The sequence below is a fragment of the Pristis pectinata genome, chromosome 16, assembly GCF_009764475.1.
Source record: "Pristis pectinata isolate sPriPec2 chromosome 16, sPriPec2.1.pri, whole genome shotgun sequence".
Classification (NCBI taxonomy): domain Eukaryota; kingdom Metazoa; phylum Chordata; class Chondrichthyes; order Rhinopristiformes; family Pristidae; genus Pristis; species Pristis pectinata.
In genome coordinates, this window is record NC_067420.1 from 11,918,356 (window position 1) to 11,945,166 (window position 26,811).

The following is a 26,811-nucleotide window of genomic DNA, read 5'->3' on the forward strand; positions in this document are numbered from 1 at the left end:
TCTCTGTATCTGATACTTTGAGGAGTTAATTTCTTTTCCTAGCTTGAAATTCCTTTCAGCCACATTCCCAATCTGTATTAAAGACAATTTTACATTACACAAGAACAAGATTTCATAATAACAATAATACAAATTGCTAATACAGAGCAGAATAAACTTTAATAAAGCTCATAGAAAAGTACATTTTCTTTTGTCAACATGGAAGACTTAATTTCACAACAAACTTTCTGGAAATCTCAAATGTTATCCTTCTGCCCATCAGATGTCCCTGGAGTTAAGCTCCATAATTTACCCCAGACGACAAAATACTCTGTGCTGTGGTTGTGCATCCAAAGCAAACTGGGCTAATTCAGGCGAAAGCATTATGCATGGAAATTCTTAGAGGGCATGGAATACTTTTGTGCAATTTTTCTGATGGAAAAAAAATCTAACCCACAGTTGGATGCCTAAAAAAAAATCCTGATTTGATGTTAAAATTTGACCGCACTTCTCAAAGGACAAAGGGCACTCTTGATTCTTAAGAGTGCTGAATCCATGCTAACACGTAATATCAGGTCATCAGGGTGCTTTTAAGGGATGAGTATTCACGGACAATTTTGAAATTAAGACATCAATTACCATGGAGATCACTGGTTCTTGTACAAAGACGTATCGACAACTGAAATATTGACCACAATTTTTATTTACTGGTTGGATTTCCTGAACAGAACAAACATACACTTTGCCAGTCATTATAACTTGCATGTAACAGTAAAGTCCTTTCACATGCTAAGAACTGCCCTGTGTTAAATCTTTCACTTTGTCCATATTATGATCAATTGCTCCACTTAGAAACTGCAACCAGTTGCTCTCTGATTCGGGACACACATGACTGGATCTATGCCGAGAAAAAAAGAGAATTAGCTCAAGAAACTATAGTACAACACAAAACAGAAAAGCATCCATTATGTACAAATTGTCAACACATTCCAAGTTTAAAAATTATCAATTATAAATCAGATTGATGTCATCTTAACACACCACTGGCAATGTCAAATCACATCTCAATGATCACTAATCACATTATAACCTTGTTTATCAAATCAAAACATCTGCTGATTCATAATCTCCACCATCACCTTCAATGGTTTTGCCCCATCAGCTAAGTCTTTTATTGCACAATAAAGATCATTTTTAAAGTAGCTATAAAAAGGTTGTGGGCAAGATTCTTTATCAGAAGAACAGGTACAAGTGCAAGTGTGTGAATGGTTATTGCATGTTTTTAATCCTTCCAAATTAAATAAAGTACTTCTCATGCCATTAAGAATCTCATCCTTGAAGAACAAAGTATTGCAAAGCCCAGACAACATATTGAGAAACCAAATTAACTGATGTAAACCAAACAGGATGAGACCACATAACTTTTAGTGACAGATAATGTATCTCTTCTCTGCATCTTAATTTTTTTAAATATTTCTCGTCAAGCACATCTCGCAACAGAATAAAGGTTGATGCAATATTACAATGGAAACTTTCCTGTCCCACAACTGATTAATGACCAGCATCACATTTTTTTTTCATGTTCACATTGCATCTTAGCCCCAATGTCTCCACACTCCCCTCTGAAATCCTAATTCATGCTTTGTTGCATTACAGCTGAAAAGTTCCACTTGCTTTGACCATTTGCAAACTGCATTATCTGATCCACACATCTATTCAGGTAATCAACTTCCATCTCCTCCAGCCTTGCCTGGCCACTAACACCCTCCACTTCACATACTTCTATGTTTACCAACTATACTCTGCCACTCTTCCAGCCAAATTATCTCAATTTTGTTTTAAAAGACAGCACTTTAACCTTGGCACCTTTGAATCTTATGCAGACTGTCTCTCGATTTCCCCCCCTTGATTTCTTTAAGTTAGTGATCAGGTGTTATCCCACACCACATTGTGCTGGGACCCCATCTATTCAACAGAGTCCTTAATAACCCAGCCTCATTAAATGATACAAAGTAGTGGCATCTTATCATTTGAGGAAAAAATGAACTGGAAGTGAGAATACTTGAGGAATAATTCTCTGGTAAAATATTGAACTCACTTGGTTATTTCCAGAGCTTTGTTTAAGACAGAAGCAACCTTTGCAGCCTGAAACAACAAAACATATCTGAAAACAATTCAGGTAAAATAATTTTTTCCAACATCTGGACAGAAAACTTACAAGCTTCCTATTGATCATCCATGACCATCAATATTATTAAATGCAGCAGTTCCTATAGAATAAGACAGTTCACATGTTGACCGAGAAGACAGCAGGACATGACAGTAGTAGAAATGTGATTCTGGGTATGGTAAGTATTATTCAATTCACTTTGTTGATCATACATTTTTAAAAATCAGAACTTGCACTTTATGAGAACAATGCTTTGTATACACAGTTTAAAAGAAACAGGTCCAATGGCATTAATAGCTTTTGTCCTGACCATTTTTAAAAAATGCATCTGGATGCAGTGTACAGAATCAGCAAGATCTGGCTCCAATATCCAATAAGCTGATTTCTAAATCACCCAGAATCCATGAAAGGAAAACAAAACTGAAAAAGCAGTCAATATTAGATCATTTGGACTAACATGCACCTCCCCACCACTCACCCACCTTGTAGGTCTATTACCAGGTACAGTCATTATCCTGTTAGGTAAAATATGCATAGCACAGAAAACAAACAGCTCCAACAACAAACCCACACACCCATCCCATTGAAGTATATTAAAGTTACACCCAGATCTATAATATGCAGCCCCATTTATTGTTTTATCCCTGCAAAGCTGTACATATTTATGAAATCAATTTACATCACAACAATCAGCCTAATATTAAATAACTAAAAATGCTGGAAGTGTTCAACAGATCCAGCAGGTGCAGTACTTTGCTTTTGGGTAAATATCTAATGTTGCCAATTCCTTGGTGCAAGATGGAAGGTGATACTCACGTTCATTTGCACAGTGATATAGTTCATTGGAGGATAAAGACTCAAGACCAACTCATCAACACTATATTAAAAAAAAAGGAAAAATGTCATCAACAGTAGCTTCAAACATACAACAGCTCAAAAAGTTAGTATTGTGCTTGAGCACAAATAAAAATATTACAGGCCAGCCCCATGCTGGGGGGTTGCACTCTTAGAAAATGGGCTGTTTCACGATTTTCCACTATGCGAAGCCACGTCATCTGCGCATGCATCAAGAAATTAGAGCTGAAAAAAAAATTGTGTGTTGCTTTATTTTCTCCCCAAATAAATTCCGTGAGGACAAACTTCATTCTGTATCTAACATTTTTTGGTAGTGATTTGTGACTTCTGTAAGGGCAAATTTCTGTTACCCAAATGGCCATAATGTGGGGTCACCCATGGATGCATGCACTTCTCTGAACCTTCCATTCTTAAGATTAAAATGTATAAGCTTTATCAACAACTGATTATAGTTTCCTTTTAAACAGCATCCAAAGTAATTTACAGGTGATTATGTATTTTCAAACTGTAATGATGTTAAGCAAATAAAGTAAATAATGCCATGAACCTGATAGCCAGAAATAAGAAGATGACAGTTTTAGCCATCTTAGTTTTTGGATAAATATTGGCTTGGGCACTTGTTCTTCTTCAAATATTGCCAATTGTTGTTTTTCATCCTCGAGCAGGCAGACAGAACCTCAACTGTAATGACTCATGAGATGATAGCACCTATCATGGTTGCACAGGTCACGTGTTCACTGCACTTTCCGAACAAGCATGTGCTATCACCGAGGTAGAGGCTGAATGCAAGAAGTTTGTACAACTTGTATCTACCTCCTAAATGAAATATCAAACAAAGATCTATTTGCAAGTAGATGGTAATCAGAAATTCTGATGTTGCAACTTAATACAAGACAAAAGATGATGCAAGACAAAACGTTGGTTAGGCCACAAAAGGAGTACCGTGTCTAATTTTGGTCAGCTTAACTTCAGAAAGGATGTGAATGTCCTGGAAGATGCAGAAGCAATGTATCAGATGGAAGATCAGACTGCAGAAGCTGGGGTTTTTATTCCCAAGACCCAGAGGAGATTTGATCATGATGCACAAGACCAAGGCTGGTTTAGGTAGGATAACTAGAGGAAAGCCGTTCTCTTCACTGCATGTCTCCACACAGATTTAAAATTTTGGCCAAAAGATGAACAGGACGGCAGGAAAAAAATTAGTCAGAGTTTTAAACCCTGAAACAGAACAGTCAGCTCACCGAATCCACAATGGCTATCAACCACAAACTTACAGTAATCCCATTTCATACTGTCCATGTCCCCATCAATACCCTACCCTAGATTCTGCCACTCACCTACAAACAAGAGACAGTTTAAAGTGATCAATTAACCTACCAACCTCAAGTTATTGGGATGTGGGAGGACACAGGAGAACTTGGGGGAAACCGACGCAGCCACAGGGAGAACATGCAAACTCCATGCAGACAGCATCGGAGATCACGACTGAATCCAGGCTGTTGGAGCTGTGAGGCAGCAGCTCAACAATTCTGTAAAATACCATGTGTAGACGTGGTAGAAACAAAATTAAATCTTTTGAAAGGGAATTGAATAGGCACTCGAGAGAGAATAATTTGCAGAACAACAGCCAAAACAGGATTGTACTGCTCGACTCAGAGCCATTATAGATTAGATAGGCAGAATGGCCTTCTTCTCTGCCTTTATGTTTCTATAATTCTATGAAAACCAGAGCAAACATTGTAACTGTGATAGAACCATAGAACAATACAGCACAATACAGGCCCTTCGGATCACCATGTTGTGCTGACCTTGAAAGCCATACCTAAGACTACCTAACCCCTTCCTCCCACATATCTCCCTATTCTAAATTTCTCCAAATGCTTATCTAACAATCTCTTGAACTTGACCAATGTATCTGCCTCCACCACTACTCCAGGCAGCACATTCCATGCACCAACCACTCTCTGGGTGAAAAACCTCCCTCTGATATCTCCCTTGAACTTCCCACCCATTACTTTAAAGCCATGCCCTCTTCCCATTGGTGCCCTGGGAAACAGGCGCTGGCTGTCTACACTATCTATTCCTCTTAATATTTTGTATACCTCTATCAAGTCTCCTCTCATCCTCCTTCTCTCCAAAGAGTAAAGCCCTAGCTCCCTTAGTCTCTCCTCATAATGCATACTCTCTAATCCAGGCAGCATCCTGGTAAATCTCCTCTGCACCCTTTCCAATGCTTCCACATCCTTCCTATAATGAGGCAACCAGAACTGGACACAGTACTATAAGTGTGGTCTAACCAGAGTTTCGTAGAGCTGCATCATTACCTCACGGCTCTTAAACTCGATCCCACGACTTATGAAAGCCAACATCCCATAAGCTTTCTTAACTACCCTATGAGGCAACTTCCAGTGATCTCTGGATATGAACCCCCAGATCCCTCTGCTCCTCCACACTACCCAGAATCCTGCCATTAACCTTGGACTCCGCCTTGGAGTTTGTCCTTCCAAAGTGTACCACCTCACACTTCTCTGGATTGAACTCCATCTGCCACTTGTCAGCCCACCTCTGCATCCTATCAATATCCCTCTGCAAACTTCGACAGTCCTCCACAATACCACTGACCTTTGTGTTGTCTGCAAACTTGCTAACCCACCCTTCCACCCCCTCATCCAAGTCATTAATAAATATCACAAAAAGCAGAGGTCCCAGAACCGATCCCTGTGGGACACCACCAGTCAACAACCCTCCAATCTGAATGCACTCCCTCCACCACAACCCTCTGCTTTCTACAGGCAAGTCAATTCTGAATCCAAACAGCCAAGCCTCCCTGGATCCCATGCCCTCTGACCTTCTGAAGAAGCCTACCACATGGAACCTTGTCAAATGCCTTACTAAAGTCCTTGTAGACCACATCTACTGCACTATCCACATCAATCTTCCTGGTCACCTCCTCAAAGAACCCTATCAGGCTTGTGAGACATGATCTTCCCTTCACAAAGCCAGGCTGGCTGTCCCTAATCAGTCCATGATTCTCTAAATGCTCATAGATCCTATCTCTTAGAATCCTTCCCAACAGCTTGCCCACCACAGACGTAAGACTCACTGGTCTGTAATTCCCTGGACTATCCCTACCACCTTTTTTTGAATAAGGGGGACAACATTTGCCACCTCCAATCCATTCCCGTGGATAGAGGACTCCAAAATCCGAGCCAATGGTTCAGCAATCTCCTCCTTCACCTCACGGAGCAGCCTGGGGAATATACCGTTGGGTCCCGGGGACTTACCTGTCCTAATATTTTCTAACACTCCAGTACATCCTCCCTCTTCATATCTATATGCTCCAGAACATTAACCTTACCAACACTGTCCTCAGCGTCATCAAGGCCCCTCTCTTTGGTGAATACTGAAGAGAAGTATTCATTGAGAACCTCACCCACTTCCACAGCTTCCAGGCACATCTTCCCACCTTTGTCTCTAATCCGTCATACCTTTACTCTCATCATCCTTCTGCTCTTCACGTATGTGAAAAAAGCCTTGGGATTCTCCTCAAACCCTACTCGCCAAAGCCTTTTCATGTCCCCTTCTTTCTCTCCTCAGCCCCTCAAGTTCCCTCTTCCTACATTCCTCATAGGCACTATCTGATCCTTGCTGTTTACACCTTATGTATGCTGCCTTCTTCCTAATTAGTTGTTCCACCTCTCTTGTCACCCATGGTTCCTTCACCCTGCCATTCTTTCTCTGCCTCATCGGGACAAATTTATCCCTAACATCCTGCAAGAGATCCCTGAACAATGACCACATCTCCATAGTACATTTCCCTTCAAAAATGTCAACCCAATTTACACTCTCAAGTTCTAGCCTATAGCCTCATAATTTGCCCTTCCCCAATTAAATATCTTCCCATCCTCTCAGCTCCTATCCTTGTCCATGACAATGCTAAAAGTCAGGGTGAGGTGGTCACTGTCCCCCAAATGCTCACCATGAGAAATCTGTCACCTGACCTGGTTCATTACTGTGATGAGAAGTCTCATTGACCCTCAGTAAAGTCCTTATATTATTTTCAAAACTGGAACTGTACATGTAAGCAAACCCTTTGTTTAATAAATCCTCCCACATACAAGGCATGTGCTTGAAATGAAAAAATAAAAACCTCATTTGACTAAGGCTAATCTAAACCTGCCTTGGGTCTGTACTCAGCCTAACAATCACCATAAATATATCAAATTCAAAACATGCTATCGATCAGGTTAAGGAAGAAATGCAAATAATTGATCAACAGAAGTGAACACATGGTAACATGATAGAAATTATTCTGAGCTGAATAAAGTACTGAGGCAATGCTGCACAATGTTCCAACCTAACTCTAAACATTTTATTGGAGGAGCCAACCTGAACCAGATACATAATTCAGGTTCTGTCAGCTTAGATCATGTACTCGACTCTACTCTTGTACTTCATTCTGTTCTTGCCACCTGTGTCACTCAAAAGCATTAAACAATAGTTGCAGGAATTTTGCATTACAGCAATTAAAAAACTTACCTGGGGCTAATTTTCACTTGTAACATCACCCAGATCATCCAACTGTACTATGTTTGCAACGTGTCTACTTTTCCGTGAGTTTTTAACAGCGGCAGAGACTTTTTTCAAACATGCTTTGGCTGCTTTCAGTAGTCCTAAGCAAGGAGCCATGACTTGTTTGTCATCTTCTGACCAGTAAGTGTCCCGGTTTTCTCGCAAGTGTGATTCGTCATCTTCAAAAATGTCACTGAATGGATCTGCATTATCTGTGTGCTGAGCCTGCCGATTACACATACCCAATTATTTCTACAGTACAGATACATTCAAATCATGAGTTCTGTGTAGATAGCTGTTACAAATTTCAGTTTTCTCAATTACAGTGTCTGGTCAGGTATTGTTGGCTGTTGCATTTCTGCATAAGAACATGGTCAAACTACCTAATTTTTGATCACGATTCAATAAACAAGAAGCATAATGACTATGAATCTGTGGCTTGAATTTTTTTCACTAGGTGCATTAAGGGCACTTGGCAGAGATATGGTTAAATACAAATCATTAAGTTAATTTCACAATCAGCAGAAGGGAAATTCAAAATGACAGTTGTATTAAAATTTCTACTTGCAAGTACGAGAAAAACTGCTTTGTCATTGATAAGTGAACTAATATTTGGTTCAGTCAGTCTTTAACTGAAACAAGTCAAAAGAATAGAGGTTGGGTTGGCACAATAACTGGCAAGGCCTTCTTGGCATACCAACCAGACCGGTTGGATCAGAATAATGGAGCCGAAAACAAACTGCTGGAGGAGCTCAGTGGGTCAAGCAGCAAGAGGCAAGTTTTTTAACATGATAAGTTCATTTTACTATTTAGCATTTTCTGCCCCCCCAAGAGTTTTCCATATTATTTACCCATTTACCCCCAAGAAGTCTGAAACACAGCCAAGAAATTTAAATGCAAGTCGTAAGCCTAAACAGCCAACAGCCACTGTTATTTGTTGTGAGTTATATCATTAAAATATGGAGATATATTCAGGCTGGAAGATGATAGGTGGAAACACAAGAAGGTGCCACCAACCTCCCCTTGTTCCATCTGCCTTTTTTTCCCTCTCCGTCTCTATATATCACCATCACTTTCTAGCCTTCAGTTTGGTTGTTTATGGCTCTATGTTACAGCTTCTGCAGTTGCTTTGGAAACTGACAAGTCACCCCCTGCTGTGAACCAGCAGCTGCAAAATTATCATTACAGTTGAGATAAAAATATCCCATGGGAATGCATCTCCACTTATAATATGGGATTCAGGGGAACTAGGAATTTGCATCACGGAAAATCAGTTTTCTTGGAACTCACACCCTCCATGATGCAGGGGTCGCCTGTATATAATTATGAAGACTGATAAATTAAGTGAATAGCCAAAACACATGGACTGCACAGAGTCAAGTATAAGGTTATCATTTTGGATCAAAATAAGAGATCAAAATATTTTGTTACAGTGGATGTTCAAACAGCTTTAGAGATCAGAATACACAGATCACTAAAATATAACAACCTGATGCAAATATCCACCAAAAAGGCTAAGATATTATCCTTAATATCTCAATGGCTAGAATATAAAATGAAGTTTTGCCTCCGTAAGAATTGATTTAACCACAAATGCAGTGCTGCATAGAGTTCTTGCCTTGGTATTTGAAATGAATATACTGGTCCTGACAGGTGTGCAACATTGATTTACCAGAATGGTGCCAGGACACCAAGGGGTATTGATGAAGGGAGATCCTTGCATTGCTAGGAATAAAAGGAGGCCTAGGGGTAACCAGATGGACTTTTCTGGGAATACTGGGAAAAGAGCAAAACTCTCTCTACAGTTTCAGGAAAAGGCAGTAGAACAAAGTACAACATCTCATTGAGGAGGGTTAGGAAACAGGTCCAGAAATTGAGCTCTACCAACATGCAATACACTGCTTGCTGTGTTTTTGCCAAGCTGTGTGCAGGAAAAGCAGAGCACCTGGAGGAAACCCATGCAGGCAAGAGAACATGAAAACTCCACACAGGTAACGGCCAAGGATCAAACCCAGGTCACTGGAGCTGTTAGACAGCAGTACTAACTGCCACATTACAGTGCTGTCATATTGGGGAAGAGGTATACAAAAAGGAAAAGATTAGCAAGGGCAAGTATGGGGCCCCTTACTGGTAGAGACAGAATTTACCACTGGGAGTAAGGAAATTACAGAGGAATTAAACAGTTACTTTACATCTATCTTCACAGAAGACTCACAGAACCTGCATTTAAATTTTAGAGAATTAAGGTGAGAAACACTACAATGCTGGAGGAACTCAGCAGGCCAGGCACCATCTGTGGAGAAAAGCAAGTGGTCAACCTTTCTGGTCAGGACCCTTCTTCAGGACTGAAGATAGGAAAAGGGGAAGCCCAGTCTATAGGAGGGAAAAGCAGAGCAGTGATAGGTGGACGAAAGAGGGGAGGTGGGATGAGTACAGGGTGGTGATAGGGGAGGAGGGGAGAGCAGCTCTGCTGGGAGATGGGTCAAAGGTGAGGAGGAAAAAAGGGGGTAGAAAAAAAGAGGTAGGCTAGGAAAGGGAAGAAGAGGCATGGTTGGGTGTGTGGTGGGGGGAGGTTGTGGGGATAACAAAGTGGTAGAATTCAATGTTCATGCCGTTAGGCTGCAAGGTTCCAAGACAGAAAATGAGGTGCTGGTCCACTGCTTGGAATTCTGACAATGGAGGAGGCTGAGAACTGACATATCTGTGGTGGAGTGGGAGTTGCAGTGATTGGCAACAGGGAGATGCAGATCGCAGTTATGGAGAGAGTGCAGGTGTTCTGTGAAATGGTCACCTAGTCTGCGTTTGGTCTTGCCAATGTAGAGGAGGCCACACTTGGAGCACCGAATGCAGTAGATGATGTTAAAGGATTGTTTGGGTCCCTGGATGGAGGTGGTGTAGAGGCAGGTATTGCACCTATGGCGGGGGCAGTGAAAAGTTCCTGGGGTGGGAGCGGGATTGAGGGGGTTTGAAGGAGTGAACTAGGGAGTCACAGAGAGAGTGGTCCCTGCGAAAGGAAGAAAGGGGTGGGGAGGGTAAGGTATGCTTGGTGGTGGGGTCTGGTTGGAGATGGTGGAAGTGGCTGAGAATGATGTGTTGGATACGTAGGCTGGTGGGATGAAATGCGAGGACAAGGGGGACCTTATCGTTGTTTGGTCTAGGAGGGGTGGGGGCGAAAGCAGAGGTGCAGGAAATGGCCTCTCTCTCTTAGGCCTAGCCTACCTCTTTTTTTCTACTCCCTTTTCCTCCTTACTTTTGGCCCATCTCTCAGTGGATCTGTTCTCCCCTCCTCCCCCGCACCTGCCTATCACTATCTCTTACCTCCATCCACCTATCACCACATTGTGCCCACCACGCCTCCCCTCTTTGGTCCACCTATCACTGCTCTGCTTTTCCCCTCCTACATATTGGGCTTCCCCTTTCCCTATCTTCAGTCCTGAAGAAGAGTCCTGACCAGAAAGGTTGACCGCCTGCTTTTCTCCACGGATGCTGCCTGGCCTGCTGAGTTCTTCCAGCACCTTAAGTGTTTTGCATCCAGATTCCAGCATCTGCTGTCCTTTGTTTCTCTTAGAGAATCAAGGCTCTGGTAAGGATGAGTAACTAAAGGAACTAAATCAAAAAAACTAGAGAAGTTGGCAAGCTTGAAAGCTGATAAATCCCAAGGATTTGCTCCCCAGTGTTTTGAAAGTAGTTTCAGAGACAGGGGATGCACAAATTATCATCTTCCAAAGTTCTTATAGATTCTGGAACTGTTCCTGTCAATTTGAAAGGAGCAAATGTAACCCCACTAGTTAAAAAAGGAGTGAGAGAGAAAACAGGAAACTACTGATCTGTTACCCTACTGTCAGTAGCAGAGAAAATTGAATCTATGATGAAGGATGTAATAACAGAACACCTTGAAAATAATAGAATTGAGGTGAATCAACATGGATTTATGAAAGGAGAATCATATTTGACTGATCTGTTCCAGTTCTTTGATGATGCAACTTGCAGAATAAATAAAGGAAAGCCATTTGGCATGGTGTATTCAGACTTTTAAAAAACATTCAGCAGAAGTCCCACACAAAAGTTTGGTCAACATGGTTAGACCACTTGGAATTGCATGCAGTATACTGATAGGTATTAAGAATTGGTTAATCAACAGAAAGCAAGCAATGGAAGTACACAAATTATTCTCACGATGTGGCGTACCAAAACTTCTCAGAATTTGTAACAATTTGGCTGTGACGACCAAATGTCTTACTTCCATGAACGGGCAAGGACATGCAGATCGAACAATATGGAAAAATGTGAAGTTATTCACTGATGCAGGTACAACATGTAATGAAGAGGGTAAATGGTTTGTTAGCCTTTATTATGTGATGATTTCAATACAAGAGTAAGGACATCTTATTTGAACTGTACAGGACCCTGGCAAGACTATTCCTTGAGTACTGTGTGCAGTTTTGTTCTCCTTACCCAAGGAAAGATAGACTTTGTATGGCAGCGAGTGCAGCAATGATTCACTAGACTGGCTCTAGGATGGTAGATCTGCAGTTGAGTAGGCATGAATTCCCTGAGGTTTCGAAGAACGAAAGGAGATCTCATTGAAACAGATTTATCTTAAAGAAAGAGTTTCACAGGCTATATGCAGGGTAGAAATTTCCCCTGGCTAAGGACCTGGGGGCACAGTTTGAGAGTAATGGGTGGGCCATTTAGGACTAAGATGTGCTGAAATTTCTTCACTCAGAAGATGATGAACCTTTGGAATTTGCTACCAAGAGGTGGTGGGGAATCATTGTGTTCACTTAAAACACAGACTGATAATTTCCTTTAATGTCTGGAAAACTAAGGGTTACCAGGATACTGCTGGAAAATGGTGCTGATTTCAATCAGCATTGATTGCAATCAGCAGAGCAGTCTCTACTGACTCCTATTTTTTATGTCAACTCCAAGAGTAATCCTTGCTGCCACCCAGTGTTCGAAATAGGAAGCTCCGAGACCCACACTTGATACTTCTTTCTTGACTTGATGGCAGTTCACAAAAAAACATTCAACTCAATATCGCATTTGATTTCTGTGCCACAAGTTTTTAATGAAACCTAAAGCAACTAATTAGCTCCACTCCAGAGATTTCAAATGTGAACAATTCTCCCTAAGTCCTAGAAGGGACAGCATTTGGACAACCGATAGAATTAAAAGAAAATGAAGTTTCAATTTTAGTTTGTACATTAAACAAAATATTTTCTAATAAGATAAATGGATAAACATCTTAAAAGGCACATTTGAATTCCAGCCTACTCTGAAATTTACCCAAGAAAATGTGATAAGTATGTTCAGAGTTAGGAATAATTTAATATGCATTAAATAAGGAGAATCTATTTCCTGTGGCAGAAGACTCAGTAATCCAAATTCAAAATTTAAAATAATTAGGAAAAGATTTATAAACATCAGGGTGTTATAATCAAGAATGCACTGTCTTAAATGAATGTGGAAGCAGTTCAATGAAAGAAAATTGGAAAAAGATTTAAAAGTTATAAAAAAGAGTGCCACCATTCGACAACTCTTTTTAAATGATTGATCAAATGGAAAAAACATAGGGCCCTTTAGTGACAACAGGAGCCTGAAGGTATAGATGAGGTCAAAAATGAATACTTTTCAATGGTATTCACAAAGGAAACAGAATTCATTGGAGAATTCAATGAACGGGTAGGTGAAAGTGTAGTGCAGGTCTCCATAAATGAAGGAGCTACTTGATGCCTTGGCAGGCTTAGAGGTGGATCAACCCCCAAGACCAGATGGGATTTATCCCAGGTTGCTGCAGGAGGCAAGGGAAGAGATTGCTTGCTCTCTGGTTGTGATTTTTAAGTCTTTGCTGGACACAAGTAAGGTATCAGATGACTGGAGGATAGCAAATGTTTCAAGGCAGCAGGGAAACACCTAGGAACTAAAAACCTGTGAGCTTAACATCAGTGGTAGAGAAGATACTGGAAAAAATTCTGAGGGAGAGGATTCATGATCACTTGGAAAGGCAGGGACTAATCAGAAACAGCCAAGTTCACTTTGTCAAGGTCAGATCCTACAGACCAATTTGAATTCTTTGAAGAGGTAACAAAAGTGAATCAGTGAAGGCAGGGCCATAGATGCGATTTACATGGACTTTAGTGAAGCCTTTCACAGGGTCCCACATGCTTTAAAAGGTTAGGGCCCATGGGATCCAGGGCAAGCTGGCAAAATGGAGCCAAAATTGGCTTGGCAATAGGAGACAGAGGGCAAGGGTAGAGGGCCAATTTGTGCGACTGGATGCCAGTGACTAGTAGCATCTTACAAAGATCAGCTGTAGTATACCACAAGACAAAGGAGCAGATGCAGGCCATTCGGCCCATCGAGTCTGCTCCGCCACTTCACCATGAGCTAAACTATTCTCCCATCTAGCCCCAATTCCCGGCCTTTTCCCCATATCCCTTGATACCCTGACTAATTAGATACCTATCAATCTCCTCTTTAAACACCCCCAATGATTGGGCCTCCACAGCTGTATGTGGCAACGAATTCCATAAATCCATGACCCTCTAGGTAAAGAAATTTCTCCATCTCTTCTGAATGGGTACATTCTAATTCCAAGACTGTGCCCTCTTGTCCTGGACTCACCTACCAAGGGAAACAACTTAGCCACATCTACTCTGTCCAGTCCTTTCAACATTCGAAGTGTTTCTATGAGGTCCCCTCTCATTCCTCTATACTCCAATGAATACAGTCCAAGGGCCGACAAACACTCCTCGTATGAAAGCCCTTTCATGCCAGGAATCATCCTTGTAAATCTTCTCTGAACCCTCTCCAACATCAGTACATCCTAAGACAAGGGGCCCAAAACTGCACAGAGTATTCCAAATGAGGTCTCACCAGTGCCCCGCAGAGCCTCATCAACACATCCTTACTTTTATATGTTATTCCTTTTGAAATGAATGCCAACATAGCATTTGCTTTCCTTTCTGCCAATCCAACCTGGTGGTTAACCTTTAGGGTATCCTGCACGAGGACCCCCAAGTCCCGTTGCACTTCCCAATTTTGAATTTTCTCCCCATCTAGATAATAATCTGCCTGTTTATTTCTTCTTCCAAAGTGTACAACCGCATATTTCTCAACATTCTATCTCATCTGCCATTTCTTTGCCCACTCTCCGCAACCTTTGTTTCTTCAACACTTCTTGCTACTCCACCTATTTTGGTGTCATCTGCAAACTTAGCCACAAGACCATTTATTCCATAATCTAAATCATATCGATATACAGTGTAAAAAGAAGCAGCCCCAACACCGACCCCTGCGGAACACCACTAGTAACTGGCAACCAACCAGAACAGGATCCCTTTATTCCCACCCTTTGCTTTCTGCCTATCAGCCAATGCTCCACCCATTCTAATATCTTCCCTGTAATTCCATGGGCTCTCATCTCATTAATCAGCCTCTTCTGCAGCACCTTGTCGAAGGCCTTTGGAAAATCCAAATACACAACATCCACAGCCTCTCCCTTGTCCATCCTACTTGAGATTACCTCAAAAAAACTCCAATAGGCTGGTCACGTAGGATCTTCCCTTCATGAAACCATGATGGCTTGGACCAATCTGGTCATGCACCTCCAGGTATTCCATAACCTCGTCCTTGAGGATCGACTCCAATAACTTTCCAACCACCGATGTCAGACTAATAGGCCTGTAATTTTCCTTTTGCTGCCTCCCTCCTTTCTTAAACAGCGGAACTACACTTGTGACCTTCCAGTCCTCCGGTACCATGCCAGAGTCTATTGATTCCTGGAAAATCATCTCCAATACCTCCACAATCTCTAAAGCCACCTCCTTCAGAACCCGAGGGTGCACTTCATTGGTCTGGGAGACTTGAGTGACTTAAACGTAAATGTAGAAAGCATGATCATTAAGTTTGCAGATAACATGAAGATTAGTGGAGTTGTTGACAGTTTAGAGGCTAGTCTTAGTCTGCAGAAAGCTATCGATGCTTTGGTGAAATGGGCTGAAGAATGGCAGATGGAGATTAATCCAGATAAATATGAGAAGATGCATCTTGGGAGCACTAATGAGGATACAACATACACTGTGAATGGTAGGGTCTTACGAAGTATTGAGGAACAGGGGGACTTCGACGTACAAGTCCATAGAATCTTGAAGGTGGCAATGCAGGTAGACAACGTGGTCAGGAAGACATATGGGATACTGGCCTTCATTAGTCGGGGAACTGAATATAGAAGTAGGAAGGTTATTACCCAAATTTACATAACCGTAGTTAGACCTCAGCTGAAGTATCGTGTGCAGTTCTGTCATTAAGGTGTAGGAAGAATGTGATAGTGCTAGAGAAGTTGCAGAGGAAATTCACTAGGATGTTGCCTGGGATGGAGCAGTTCAGTTATGAGGAGAGAATGGAGGAGTTAGGCCTTTTCTCCCTGGAGCAGAGAAGGTGAAGAGAGGACATGATTGAGGTATATAAAATTATGAGGGGTATAGATCAGATAGACTTCAAGACACTTTTCCCTAGACACAAGGCAGATAAAACTAAAGGACACAAGATTAGGGTAAAGGAGAAAGAGACTCAAGGGGGATATGAGGAGGACCTTCTTCATGCAGAGAGTTGTAAGTGCCTCCAATGCACCACCTGAGAGTGGTTGAAGTTGGGTCACTGAGAGCATTTAAGAAGTGTCTAGATGAACTCTTGAATCAAGTAGGCATAGAGGGCTATGAACCAAGCGTTGGGCAATAGGGTTAAAACAGAAGGCTGTCCACTGGACAACATGGATGAGTTGGGCCAAATGATCTGTTTCCAGGCTGTATAGTTCTATGATTCATATTCTATGAAATTCAGTTTTAAAACCATTTTTTTTTACTTGTACATAGAAGTTATAACATGGAAACAGGACAATAATCCATTGGTTCACATCAACATTTATCTTACATCAAAGCATTAATTCCAAGCACATTATTCCTAAACCCCTTCAATTCCTTTTCCTTCATATTTGTGTCCAAACTGATCTTATCATTGTTTCTGCCTCAATTACTAATCCTGCAAATACATTCCACAGCCTCAAGTCCCAATCCCACTCCGACGATTTTCCTCCACAGATGCTCCTCTTAAGTATGTAACATCATTTTGTAATTTTAAACCTTATTGTACTATGTAATGTTCTAACGAAAATGCACCCAATTTTCCAAATAATTCAATTTTATCATATGACAGCATTCTAGCAAATCTGCATATTCCTTCTATACCCTCAATACCCCGAAGAAATGGAAATTTCCTCTAAATGGAAATTTTTATACTGATGTATTTTTATATATTCTATTAGACTGTGCACCTGTTTCATTTCCTCCAAAGCATCTTCTACAATAGCAGAGTAAGACGACATCAGTGACAGAACAGCTACATGGTTATCTGCGGAGAAGTACGAAATAGATTGGTGTGTCACACTTGGTTCAGTTAAGCTAGGCAAAACTAAAACAAAAATATCGCACTCAAAATGAAAAGATATTACAATGCTATTACTGGCAGGAACATGCATACATAAAAATCTCATCAAAATACATACTTATAACAAATGTTATCTTTATAACCAGTGTTCAAATTTACATTTTAGTAGAACCTGTGCCCAAATCCTTAAAACCTAAAATATCCGCATAAGCATGTGACACTAATTTACGTTGTATAATGTTCACAAATATAGTACACCAGGGTTTAAAAACTAAACACTAGTAAGAATAAAGTACTAGCATAACAGCAAAAATTTATGAAGTGCTACAAAATACAGCTGATGTGACATAAAACAGTGTCCAATGGATTAAAATGTACAATGTCAAGCATTTTTAGCCTATGCTTTAAACAAATTTCAATTCAAATTGTTGGCAGCCTTAGGAAAACATCAACACATGCTGTTGTCAGCTGTATCTCTTTGCAGAGACATGGATTATTGGAATGTTTGACATAGGTACATGAGACATATGAAAGATGTTAAACTTTGTCCAATGAAACTAATGCAATGAATAAAGTATCCTCTGAACCAAACATTGTTCATCTTGCTTTCTTGACAACCACTTCGAATTTCCTTTCTTCATATGCAGAATATATTCAGCATTCAACCAGTAATATCTGGGAGAGATGAAGAAGCACTCAGATTGTAATCTGGAATATGCATTACCTTGTGGTATCTTGGAAAATCGGTCACAAGCTTCCCAGACTCCACCTGTGGATGTCAGTTGGTCCTGTGACAAACTGAAAAAAAAACTTCACTTACAAATCAAGGAAAGTCAAAGTCAAGTTTATTGTCATATGCACATTGGAAACGACATTGTACCCAAATCGATATCAATCTATTTTCACCAAGAAAATCCCCTCACACTCAATTATGTAGGCATCAGTGCCAATAAGGTACTCAAGATTATTCAAGGTAGATCTTAACGGAATTAAGTGCATTTTTCTTTGAAAAAAACATGCCCTCCATTGCAGCAGTTTGGGAACAAAGCAGCTAAATTGTTTGAACAGTGAATCTAGTTAAACCTACAACATCCTTCTTTACTGCAGTCTTTTTGAGAAAATTAGATAACTTTATGTATAGATATCGCAATTCAATCCTTTTTAGATTTGTTTTAGATACAAAAAGTTTCTTTAATCACAGAACTTATGACATTGAAGACATAGAACAGTTTCACACTTCCAGCAATACTCAAGACCTTTTTTTAAAGAAATTATAGATGAGAAAAAGGGCAAACAGTTTCTTCTCAGACTAAGCCAGTGGTTCAGCAAATTTCACAGTCTAACCAATGTCAACAATAATGTACTGCTCAAATGGACTTGAAAGGTAAAGGAAATAAACAAAATTTGTTGAGTGAAGGAATATCACATACCTCAACGTAGGCTAGTTTCAAAGTGTGGTCCAAATTTTATTTGCTTTCCCTGCACCTCCCACCCCATCACAACCCACTTCCTATCCTCTAACTACCGACATTTTAATGTATCAATTTTCTCATGTCACACAGCCAAGTACCAGATTACAAATTATAACATTATACCTGCTTTTGTATTATCAATTTTTATAAAACCCTTGCAGTATTTCAGATGGATTACTAGAAACCTCTTTTTCCTATCTGCCACTTGCTAAGAACTAAGAATCCAAATACTCAATTTGTATTATACAGAGAAGTAACAATGCAATTACACTTTTCAAGTGGCAGTCCACTCTCCAACAACGAATGCTGATACCATGCAACCACTTGTGCAACCACAATGTGTGGGTGACGATTTAAAAGCAGCAAAACAAATTCTGAGCTTCATGTTGTCTGCCACTAATTCTCCATCTCACTCTTGCACTGACCTACCTGCCCTTAGCCTCCTGCACTGTTATGAGGCCCAATGAAAACTCAAGGAACAGCACCTCATCTTCCATTTGGGCATCTTGCAGTCTTCTGGACTCAACAGTGAATTGTATAACTTCCAATAACTCACTTTCTGTGTCACAACTGGTCATTTCCACAGCAAGTCATCCATCTGTGATACTCAAGTTTTCATCTCTTCAGTTTAAAAAGCAAATCACCGTATCCAGTGGGCAGCATCGGAGTGGGCAGCTGAGTGAGAGGTAGCAGAATGTTTTGGGCTTTAGCTTAAGGGGCTTCGGCGTAAAGGGGCGAGGAAAGGTAGGTGACTTGAGTTAAGGAAGGGGTATGAATGAGGTTTCCTGCCTCCGGGAAGGCTACATCTGCACCAGGTGTGTCATGCTGCAGCTCCTGAGGGACCGTGTTAGGGAACTGGAGATGCAGCTCGATGACCTTCGTCTGGTCAGGAATAATGAGGAGGTGATAGAAAGGAGTTATAGGCAGGTGGTCACACCGGGACCACGGGAGTCAGGCAAGTGGGTCACAGTCAGGAGGGGGAAGGGGAAGAGTCAGGTACCAGAGAGTACCTCTGTGGCTGTATGCCTTGACAATAAGTACTCCTGCTTGAGTACTGTTGGGGGAGACAGCCTACCTGGGGGAAGCAACAGTGGCAGTGTCTCTGGCACGGAGCCCGGCCCTGTGGCTCAGATGGGTAGGGAAGGAGAGAGGAGGGCACTAGTGATAGGGGACTCTATAGTTAGGTGGGCAGACAAGCGATTCTGTGGACGCAGGAAAGAAACTCGTAAGGTAGTTTACCTCCCAGGTGCCAGGGTCCGCGATTTTTCAGATCGCGTCCAAGATATCCTGAAGTGGGAGGGAGAACAGCCAGAGGTCATGGTACATATTGGGACCAACAACATAGGTAGGAAAGGAATGAGGTCCTGAAAAAAAGACTATAGAGAATTAGGAAGGAAGTTGAGAAGCAGGACCTCAAAGGTAGTAATTTCCGGATTACTGCCTGTGCTAAGTGACAGTGGGTATAGGAACAGAATGAGGACGACGTTAAATGTGTGGCTGAGGGATTGGAGTAAGGAGCAGGGATTCAGATTTCTGGATCATTGGGGCCTCTTTTGGGGCAGGTATGACCTGTTCAAAGAGGACAGGTTGCACTTGAATCCAGGGGGACCAATATCCTGGCGGGGAGGTTTGCTAAGGCTACTGGGGAGAGTTTAAATTAGAACTGTTGGGGGGTGGGATCCGAACTGGAGAGACTGGGGAAGAGGTGTTTGGCTCTCAAGTAGACAAAGCTAGTAGTAGGTACGACAGGCAGGTGATAGAGAAGGGACATGTTCAGACAGGTTTGAGATGTGTCTATTTTAATGCAAGGAGTATTGTGAACAATGCGGATGAGTTTAGAGCTTGGATCAATACTTGGAGATATGATGTGGTGGCCATTATGGAGACTTGGATGGCTCCGGGGCTGGAATGGTTGATTCAAGTGCTGGGATTTAGATGTTTCAGAAAGGACAGGGAGGGAGGCAAAAGAGGTGAGGGAGTGGCACCGTTGATCAGAGATAGTGTCACGGCTGCAGAAAAGATGGACATTGTGGAGGGATAGTCTATGGAGTCTCTGTGGGTGGAGGTTAGGAACAGGAAGGGGTCAATAACTTCCCTGGGTGTTTTTTTATAGGCCACCCTATAGTAACAGGGATATTGAGGAGCAGATAGGGAAGCAGATCCTAGAAAGGTGTGAGAACAAAGTTGTTGTGATGGGGGATTTTAATTTCCCAAACATCGATTGGCATCTCCAGACAGCGAGGGGTTTAGATGGGGTGGAGTTTATTAAGTGTGTTCTGGAAGGATTCTTGACACAATATGTAGATAGGCCTACAAGAGGAGAGGCTGTACTTGATTTGTATTGGGAAACGAACCTGGTCGGTTCAGATCTCTCCGTGGGTGAACATTTTGGTGATAGTGATCATAATCTATCTCCTTTACGTTAGCACTGGAGATAGGAACAGACAGAACTAGAAAGGTGGTTTGCTTGGAGTAAAAGGGAATTATGAGGCTCTCAGGCAGGAAATTGGAAGATTAAATTGGGAACAGATGTTCTCAGGGAAAAGTATGGAAGAAATGTGGCAAATATTCAGGGGATATTTGTATGGGAGTTCTGCATAGGCATGTTCCAATGAGACAGGGGAGTCACGAGAGGATACAGGAACCGTGGTGTACAAAGGCTATAATAAATCTCGTCAAAAGGAAAAAGAAGAGCTTACAAAAGGTACAGAGAGCAAGGTAATGTTAGAGATCTAGAAGAGTACAAGGCTAATAGGAAGGAGCTTAAGGAGATTAGGAGAGCCAGAAGGGGGCATGAGAAGGCCTTGGCGGGCAGGATTAAGGAAAGCCCCAAGGCATTCTACAAGTACATGAAGAGCAAGAGGATAAGATGCCAAAGAATAGGGCCTATCAAGTGCAGCAGTGGGAAAGTGTGTATGGATCCAGGAAGAAATAGTGGAGGTACTTAATGAATACTTACGTCAGTGTTCACCATGGAAAAAAGATCTGGGGGATTGTAGTGGGGACTTGCAATGGCCTGGAAAGCTTGAATATATAGCATCAAGTTAGATAAGTCGCCAGGACTGGATGAGATGTACCCCAGGTTGCTGTGGGAAGCGAGGGAAGAGATTGCGGAGCCTCTGACGATGATCTTTGCATCGTCGATGGAGACAGGAGAGATTCCAGAAGATTGGACGGTTGCGGATGTTGTTCCCTTATTCATGAACGGAGTAGGGATAGCCTAGGGAATTATAGACCAATGAGTCCTTTCCTCAGTGGGTGGTAAGCTGATGGAGGAAGATCCTGAGGGTCAGGATTTATGAACATTGGAGAGGTATGATTAGCCATGGTCAGCAATACTTTGTCAAGGGGCAGGTCCTGTCTTACGAGCCTGATTGACTTCTTTGAGGATGTGACTAAACACATTGATGAAGGGAGAGTAGTAGATGTAGTGTATATGGATTGCAGCAAGGCATTTGATAAGGTACCCCATGCAAGGCTTAATTGAGAAAGCAAGGAGGCATGGGATCCAAGGGGACATTGCAGTGTGGATCCAGAACTGGCTGGCCCACAGAAGGCCAAGAGTGGTTGTTGAAGGGTCATATTCTGAGTGGAGGTCGGTGACCAGTGGTGTATCTCAGGGATCTGTACTGGGACCCTTATGATTTTTATAAACGACCTGGATGAGGAAGTGGAGGGGTGGGTTAGTAAGTTTGCGGATGACACGAGGTTGGGGGTGTTGTGGATAGTTTGGAGGGCTGTCAGAGGTTACAGAGGGACAATAGATAGGATGCAGAGTTGGGCTGAGTGGCAGATGCAGTTCAAACCCAGATAAGTGTGAAGTGGGTTCATTTTGGTAGGTCAAATATGATGGCAAAATATAGTTTTAATGGTAGGACTCTTGGCAGTGTGGAGGATCAGAAGGATCTTGGGGTTCGAGTCCATAGGACGCTCAAAGCGACTGCGCAGGTTGACTGTGGTTAAGAAGACATACGGTGTATTGTCCTTCATCAATCGGGGAATTGAATTTAGGAGTAGAGAGGTATTGTTGCAGCTATATTGGTCCCTGGTCAGACCCCACTTGGAGTATTGCGCTCAGCTCTGGTCACCTCACTACAGGAAGGATGTGGAAGCCATGGAAAAGGATGCAAAGGAGATTTACAAGGATGCTGCCTGGAGTGCAGAGCATGCCTTATGAAAACAGGCTGAGGGAACTCGGCCTTTTCTCCTTGGAGTGACAGAGGATGAGGGTGGACCTGATAGAGGTATATAAGATGATGAGAGGTATTGATAGGGTAGATAGTCAGAGGCTTTTCCCCAGGGCTGAAATGGTGGCCACAAGAGGACATAGGTTTAAGGTGCTGGGGAGTAGACATAGAGGAGATGTCAGGGGTAAGTTTTTTTTTACTCAGAGAGTGGTGAGTGTGTGGGAATGGGCCTGCCGGCAACGGTGGTGGAGGCGGATACGATAGGGTCTTTTAAGAGACTGTTGGATAGGTACATGGAGCTGAGAAAGATAGAGGGCTATGGGTAAGCCTACTAATTTCTAGGGTAGGGACATGTTTGGGACAGCTTTGTGGGCTGAAAGGCCTGAATTGTGCTGTAGTTTTTCTATGTTTCTATTAGCACAGCCTTCCCATGCTGGACATGTCCCACAGCCCAGAATTTCACAGGATTTTACACAACTGTGTCATTTTATTATTCTCTCCTGCCACCATTAGTGCAATCGACATTAGTTATTCCCTTTGTCCTAGCTATCTTTTGCCCCATTTTTGCTGCAATTTAAAGACTCTTCCCCAGTTCAAAGGGCCTTCAACCTGAAAACATTAACCTATTTCTTTTTGCAAAGATGCGGCCCTGACCTGAATGTTTCCAACATTTTCTGTTTTCATTAGAAAGCAGTGGAGGTGCAAGAAATTGCTTCTAGAATTAAATACTATTGAAAATTCATTAATCACACCTTCAGATTTTCAACAATTGTATGGATTTAAAGATTGCACCTTTGAAGTGGTGTGGTTCAGTATCACATTCAATAGCTGAATAACTCCCTCCACTATGTCCATTGCGGCATCTCGAACCAATCGTCGTAAAGTCAAGCCTGAGATAAAGATACCTCTTATTAAACATCTAATAGAGATTGATCAATTTTTTTCTATCTATTGTATTTTTTAGCTAAACAGTGTAGGTTACATTAAAGACTTCAAGCAGTTGGTCAAATACATTTTAAGGTAATTCATCCTGAGCAGCTTTTAAAAGGACAAGATTTAGAAAATAGTGTGGTATATTCTAATTGATTACATCTTATAATATAGAATTCCTCAGAACAAGAGAGAGGAGAATACACTCAGCTTATTTCTGATAGGCATCCCTATTAAGACTATGCATCAGTCTATTATTGCAATTTTTCACAACGAGAAAAATATTATTGCAATCATTTTTAACTTGAAGGATTATACAACACAAATTAATGGCCGCATTGCGAAGCTAAATGCACAGCTTTCCACAAGATTGCGAGTCAACAATTATTGATGGTGTGGCGACTCACCGTCTAGTCAGGCGAACCGGCTCGGCAGTCGGGTCGCGCGGTGTCGGAGCGACGAGGCCCAAGATGGCGGCGGGCCTCGTCTTTCCGAGCGACGGGGAGAACCCGCGCGCGGGAAAGTCCTGATGACGTAGGACTTACGTCATTGCCAGTTTTTTGGGCGGGAGTTTTCTCCCTTAAAGGGCCCGCGCAAGGCAGGAAAATAAACCAGTTCTGTTTGGCAATCCTCCGAGTGAGTCTTGTTTCATTCCGCGGTAGCAACCGCTACAATGGCAAATATTATTTGAGGAAATCTATCAACTCAGTTTCTAAAAATAGCACTGCCAATTTCCTATCCATTTGTTTCGTATGTTCTTGTCTTCATGTTGAATCCATGTATGTTGGGATTTAGATAATTTCTTGATACTTCTTTGTTTGCTTCTCTGAGGCAATTGTGTTGATAAAGAAGAATATTGAATTTAAATGGGACAAGACTGTCCGGGCGTGAATGCAAAGAAAGATCTTGAAATTAATAACAAAGGATCCAACAGGTGGCTTTTCAAAGGCCAAAAGTGTGAAAATATAGACTAGATGTCAAAACAAAACCGCTCAAATGAAACAACAAAGTTCCAACTAATGGACACCAAGATAGGATTTTCTGAGATTACTAGAGAAACTAACTGAGGAGCAAAAATTACTGCATTCAATCAGTAAAGACCTGAAGTTGAATAGGCAATTGCAGTCTTGAACTTACCCACTCAGCAAGTTTGCACTGCTCAGTGCTACTAAGTTGCAAGGATCCAATTTGATTATATTACTGCAGTACCTCAGTAACATTTGAAGTGCCCTTATCTCATCAACCTTGGACCAGGAGCTCCGGACTGTTGAAGCATTTGTGATCTGACATCAAGGAAGATGGTAGTACGGGAAACTCAAGCAAATTGATTTATGTGTGCTTCAGAGACTATGACAAAAGAGCACTAATTTTGTTGTGTTGGTGCATTCTTGAAAGGAAACTATACTTGGAACAAGTTTAGTCTGCACCAAGTAACGTTGTATAGGAAAGATGTAGTGAGACACCTAACCTTGTTATACTGCAGATGAGGACTCCATCCTACCTGTCTGCCATTTTTGTTTACCAGAGCACTTCTCATTTTAATTCTGAGCCTTTACAGTTTACAGTGAGCAACAGAACATTTGTTGCACACCAAATAAAAATTATTACTATGAAACAAAGGTCACATTTCTGCCTCAAGGATATACTCACTACAGCATTGGCAACATCCAAATGGATAAATTTGTAGTCTTTTCAGTACCACTTGCCTTGACTCTTTGGTAACCAGTAGTACACACTGGATAAAGTAAGGATACTCTTCTGAATTTCAGCAGTGAGCTTCTGACAGTCCTAGCACAGAAAACATCAGTCAGTGGAATTTGGCTGAATCTCACTAATTGCAAAGATCATAATCTGAAGCTCAACCTTTGTACTCACTTGTACAGATGGCAAAGGAGGTTTTGAAAAGGCCAAACTGAGTTTTGTTGCTTCTTGAGATACTGCTTTGACACACTCACCTAGAAGAAACATATAGATAAGGGTTATACAATTTTCTAAGAAACTACATGCTTACAATAGTACCAGCACAAGCTAATGAAGGTAGGTAATTACCCAAAAATATCAAACCTCAATTTACTAATGGAGCAGAAATGTGATTAATACATATCTTCTTGTGCACACCACCCCCAACAACCACACATCCCCACTCCCAAAATGTATTTCACTTTATTATATTTGCTTTTAGAAAACTGTAATGTTAAACTACGGGAGACATTGCCATAATACCACCACCAAAAGATTTTGTGAATCAGCACTCAACTTAAATATCAATCCACATGCTGTCCAATTTTTTCAAAAATTACACTTCTTAATTTAAAATTAAAATTAAACTCACAACACCTTTGCAATGTTAGGAAATGTAGAGATTCTAGATAGGTACAAGTGTAGTGATAGATTTACCATGCAATTTAGTCAAAGTGGATTGACCTTACCACAAATGCTGAGAATAGGAAGATATTCAAATGTGCCAATGCAACAAAGTTATAGAAAAAGAAGTTGCAATAGTTGAAGCAAACTAATTTTCACCACATCTTTCCAATTATTTGGCTTGTTATCTTTTCTGTGCAGGTAATAGACCTCCAAAGTACCTTACTGACGAACAAAAGCACCTGAGTTTGTGCAGCAAATGCATCATCTACACCCAGAATGGTGAAAATCTAGTTTATAGAAGGAACAAAGAGCTAAAATTATGAAGCTAACACCAGTGTCTCAGTATAAAAAAAAATTCAGGTCATAAATACTCAAACTCTTTTTGATGCTATTGGTAACTTCAGAATTTATCCTCCACCACATTTAGACATCATATCTCCGGAGAACATCAAAGGTTACATGGACACTCTATACCATTCACAATCTTCTCTTGTATCTTTTACATTAAATACCAAACCTAGAGTTTTCCAGAAGAATTGCAAGTCAAAATCTTCCAATTTCCACGATTCTCCCTCTGTAAAGAAAAAAGTTCGCATTAACAAGCTACTTTGTATTCACAGAATAGAAACAATAACACAATACATTAAAAATCATTCATACCAAGTTAGCCAATTTCAATCAGGAGGATGAGAGTTCACAAGCTCAACTCACTGTAGGGAAAGTAGCTCAAAAAAAAAGCAGCCAAGGTCCTCACACTACCAACCTCTGCTGGAACCACATACCTGCAACTCTAAATACGACAACAAAGTCATCTTACATTACCTCTTCCTCA

The 26,811-nt window shown here is 41.3% G+C and overlaps 1 protein-coding gene across 1 annotated transcript in view; it reads right to left on the reverse strand.

Moving 5' to 3' along the window:
- Window positions 1-140: 140 nt before the first annotated feature.
- ccndbp1 (cyclin D-type binding-protein 1) overlaps window positions 141-26,811 on the reverse strand; it is a 37,222-nt gene continuing 10,551 nt past the window's right edge. Inside the window, 12 exon segments of the mRNA XM_052031554.1 lie at window positions 141-877; window positions 2,078-2,124; window positions 2,966-3,026; window positions 7,544-7,554; window positions 7,556-7,801; window positions 16,911-16,987; window positions 17,748-17,821; window positions 23,475-23,491; window positions 23,493-23,572; window positions 25,319-25,400; window positions 25,488-25,567; window positions 26,497-26,553. Of these exon segments, the coding sequence (XP_051887514.1) occupies window positions 769-877; window positions 2,078-2,124; window positions 2,966-3,026; window positions 7,544-7,554; window positions 7,556-7,801; window positions 16,911-16,987; window positions 17,748-17,821; window positions 23,475-23,491; window positions 23,493-23,572; window positions 25,319-25,400; window positions 25,488-25,567; window positions 26,497-26,553 (941 nt within the window). The 3' untranslated portion in view covers window positions 141-768.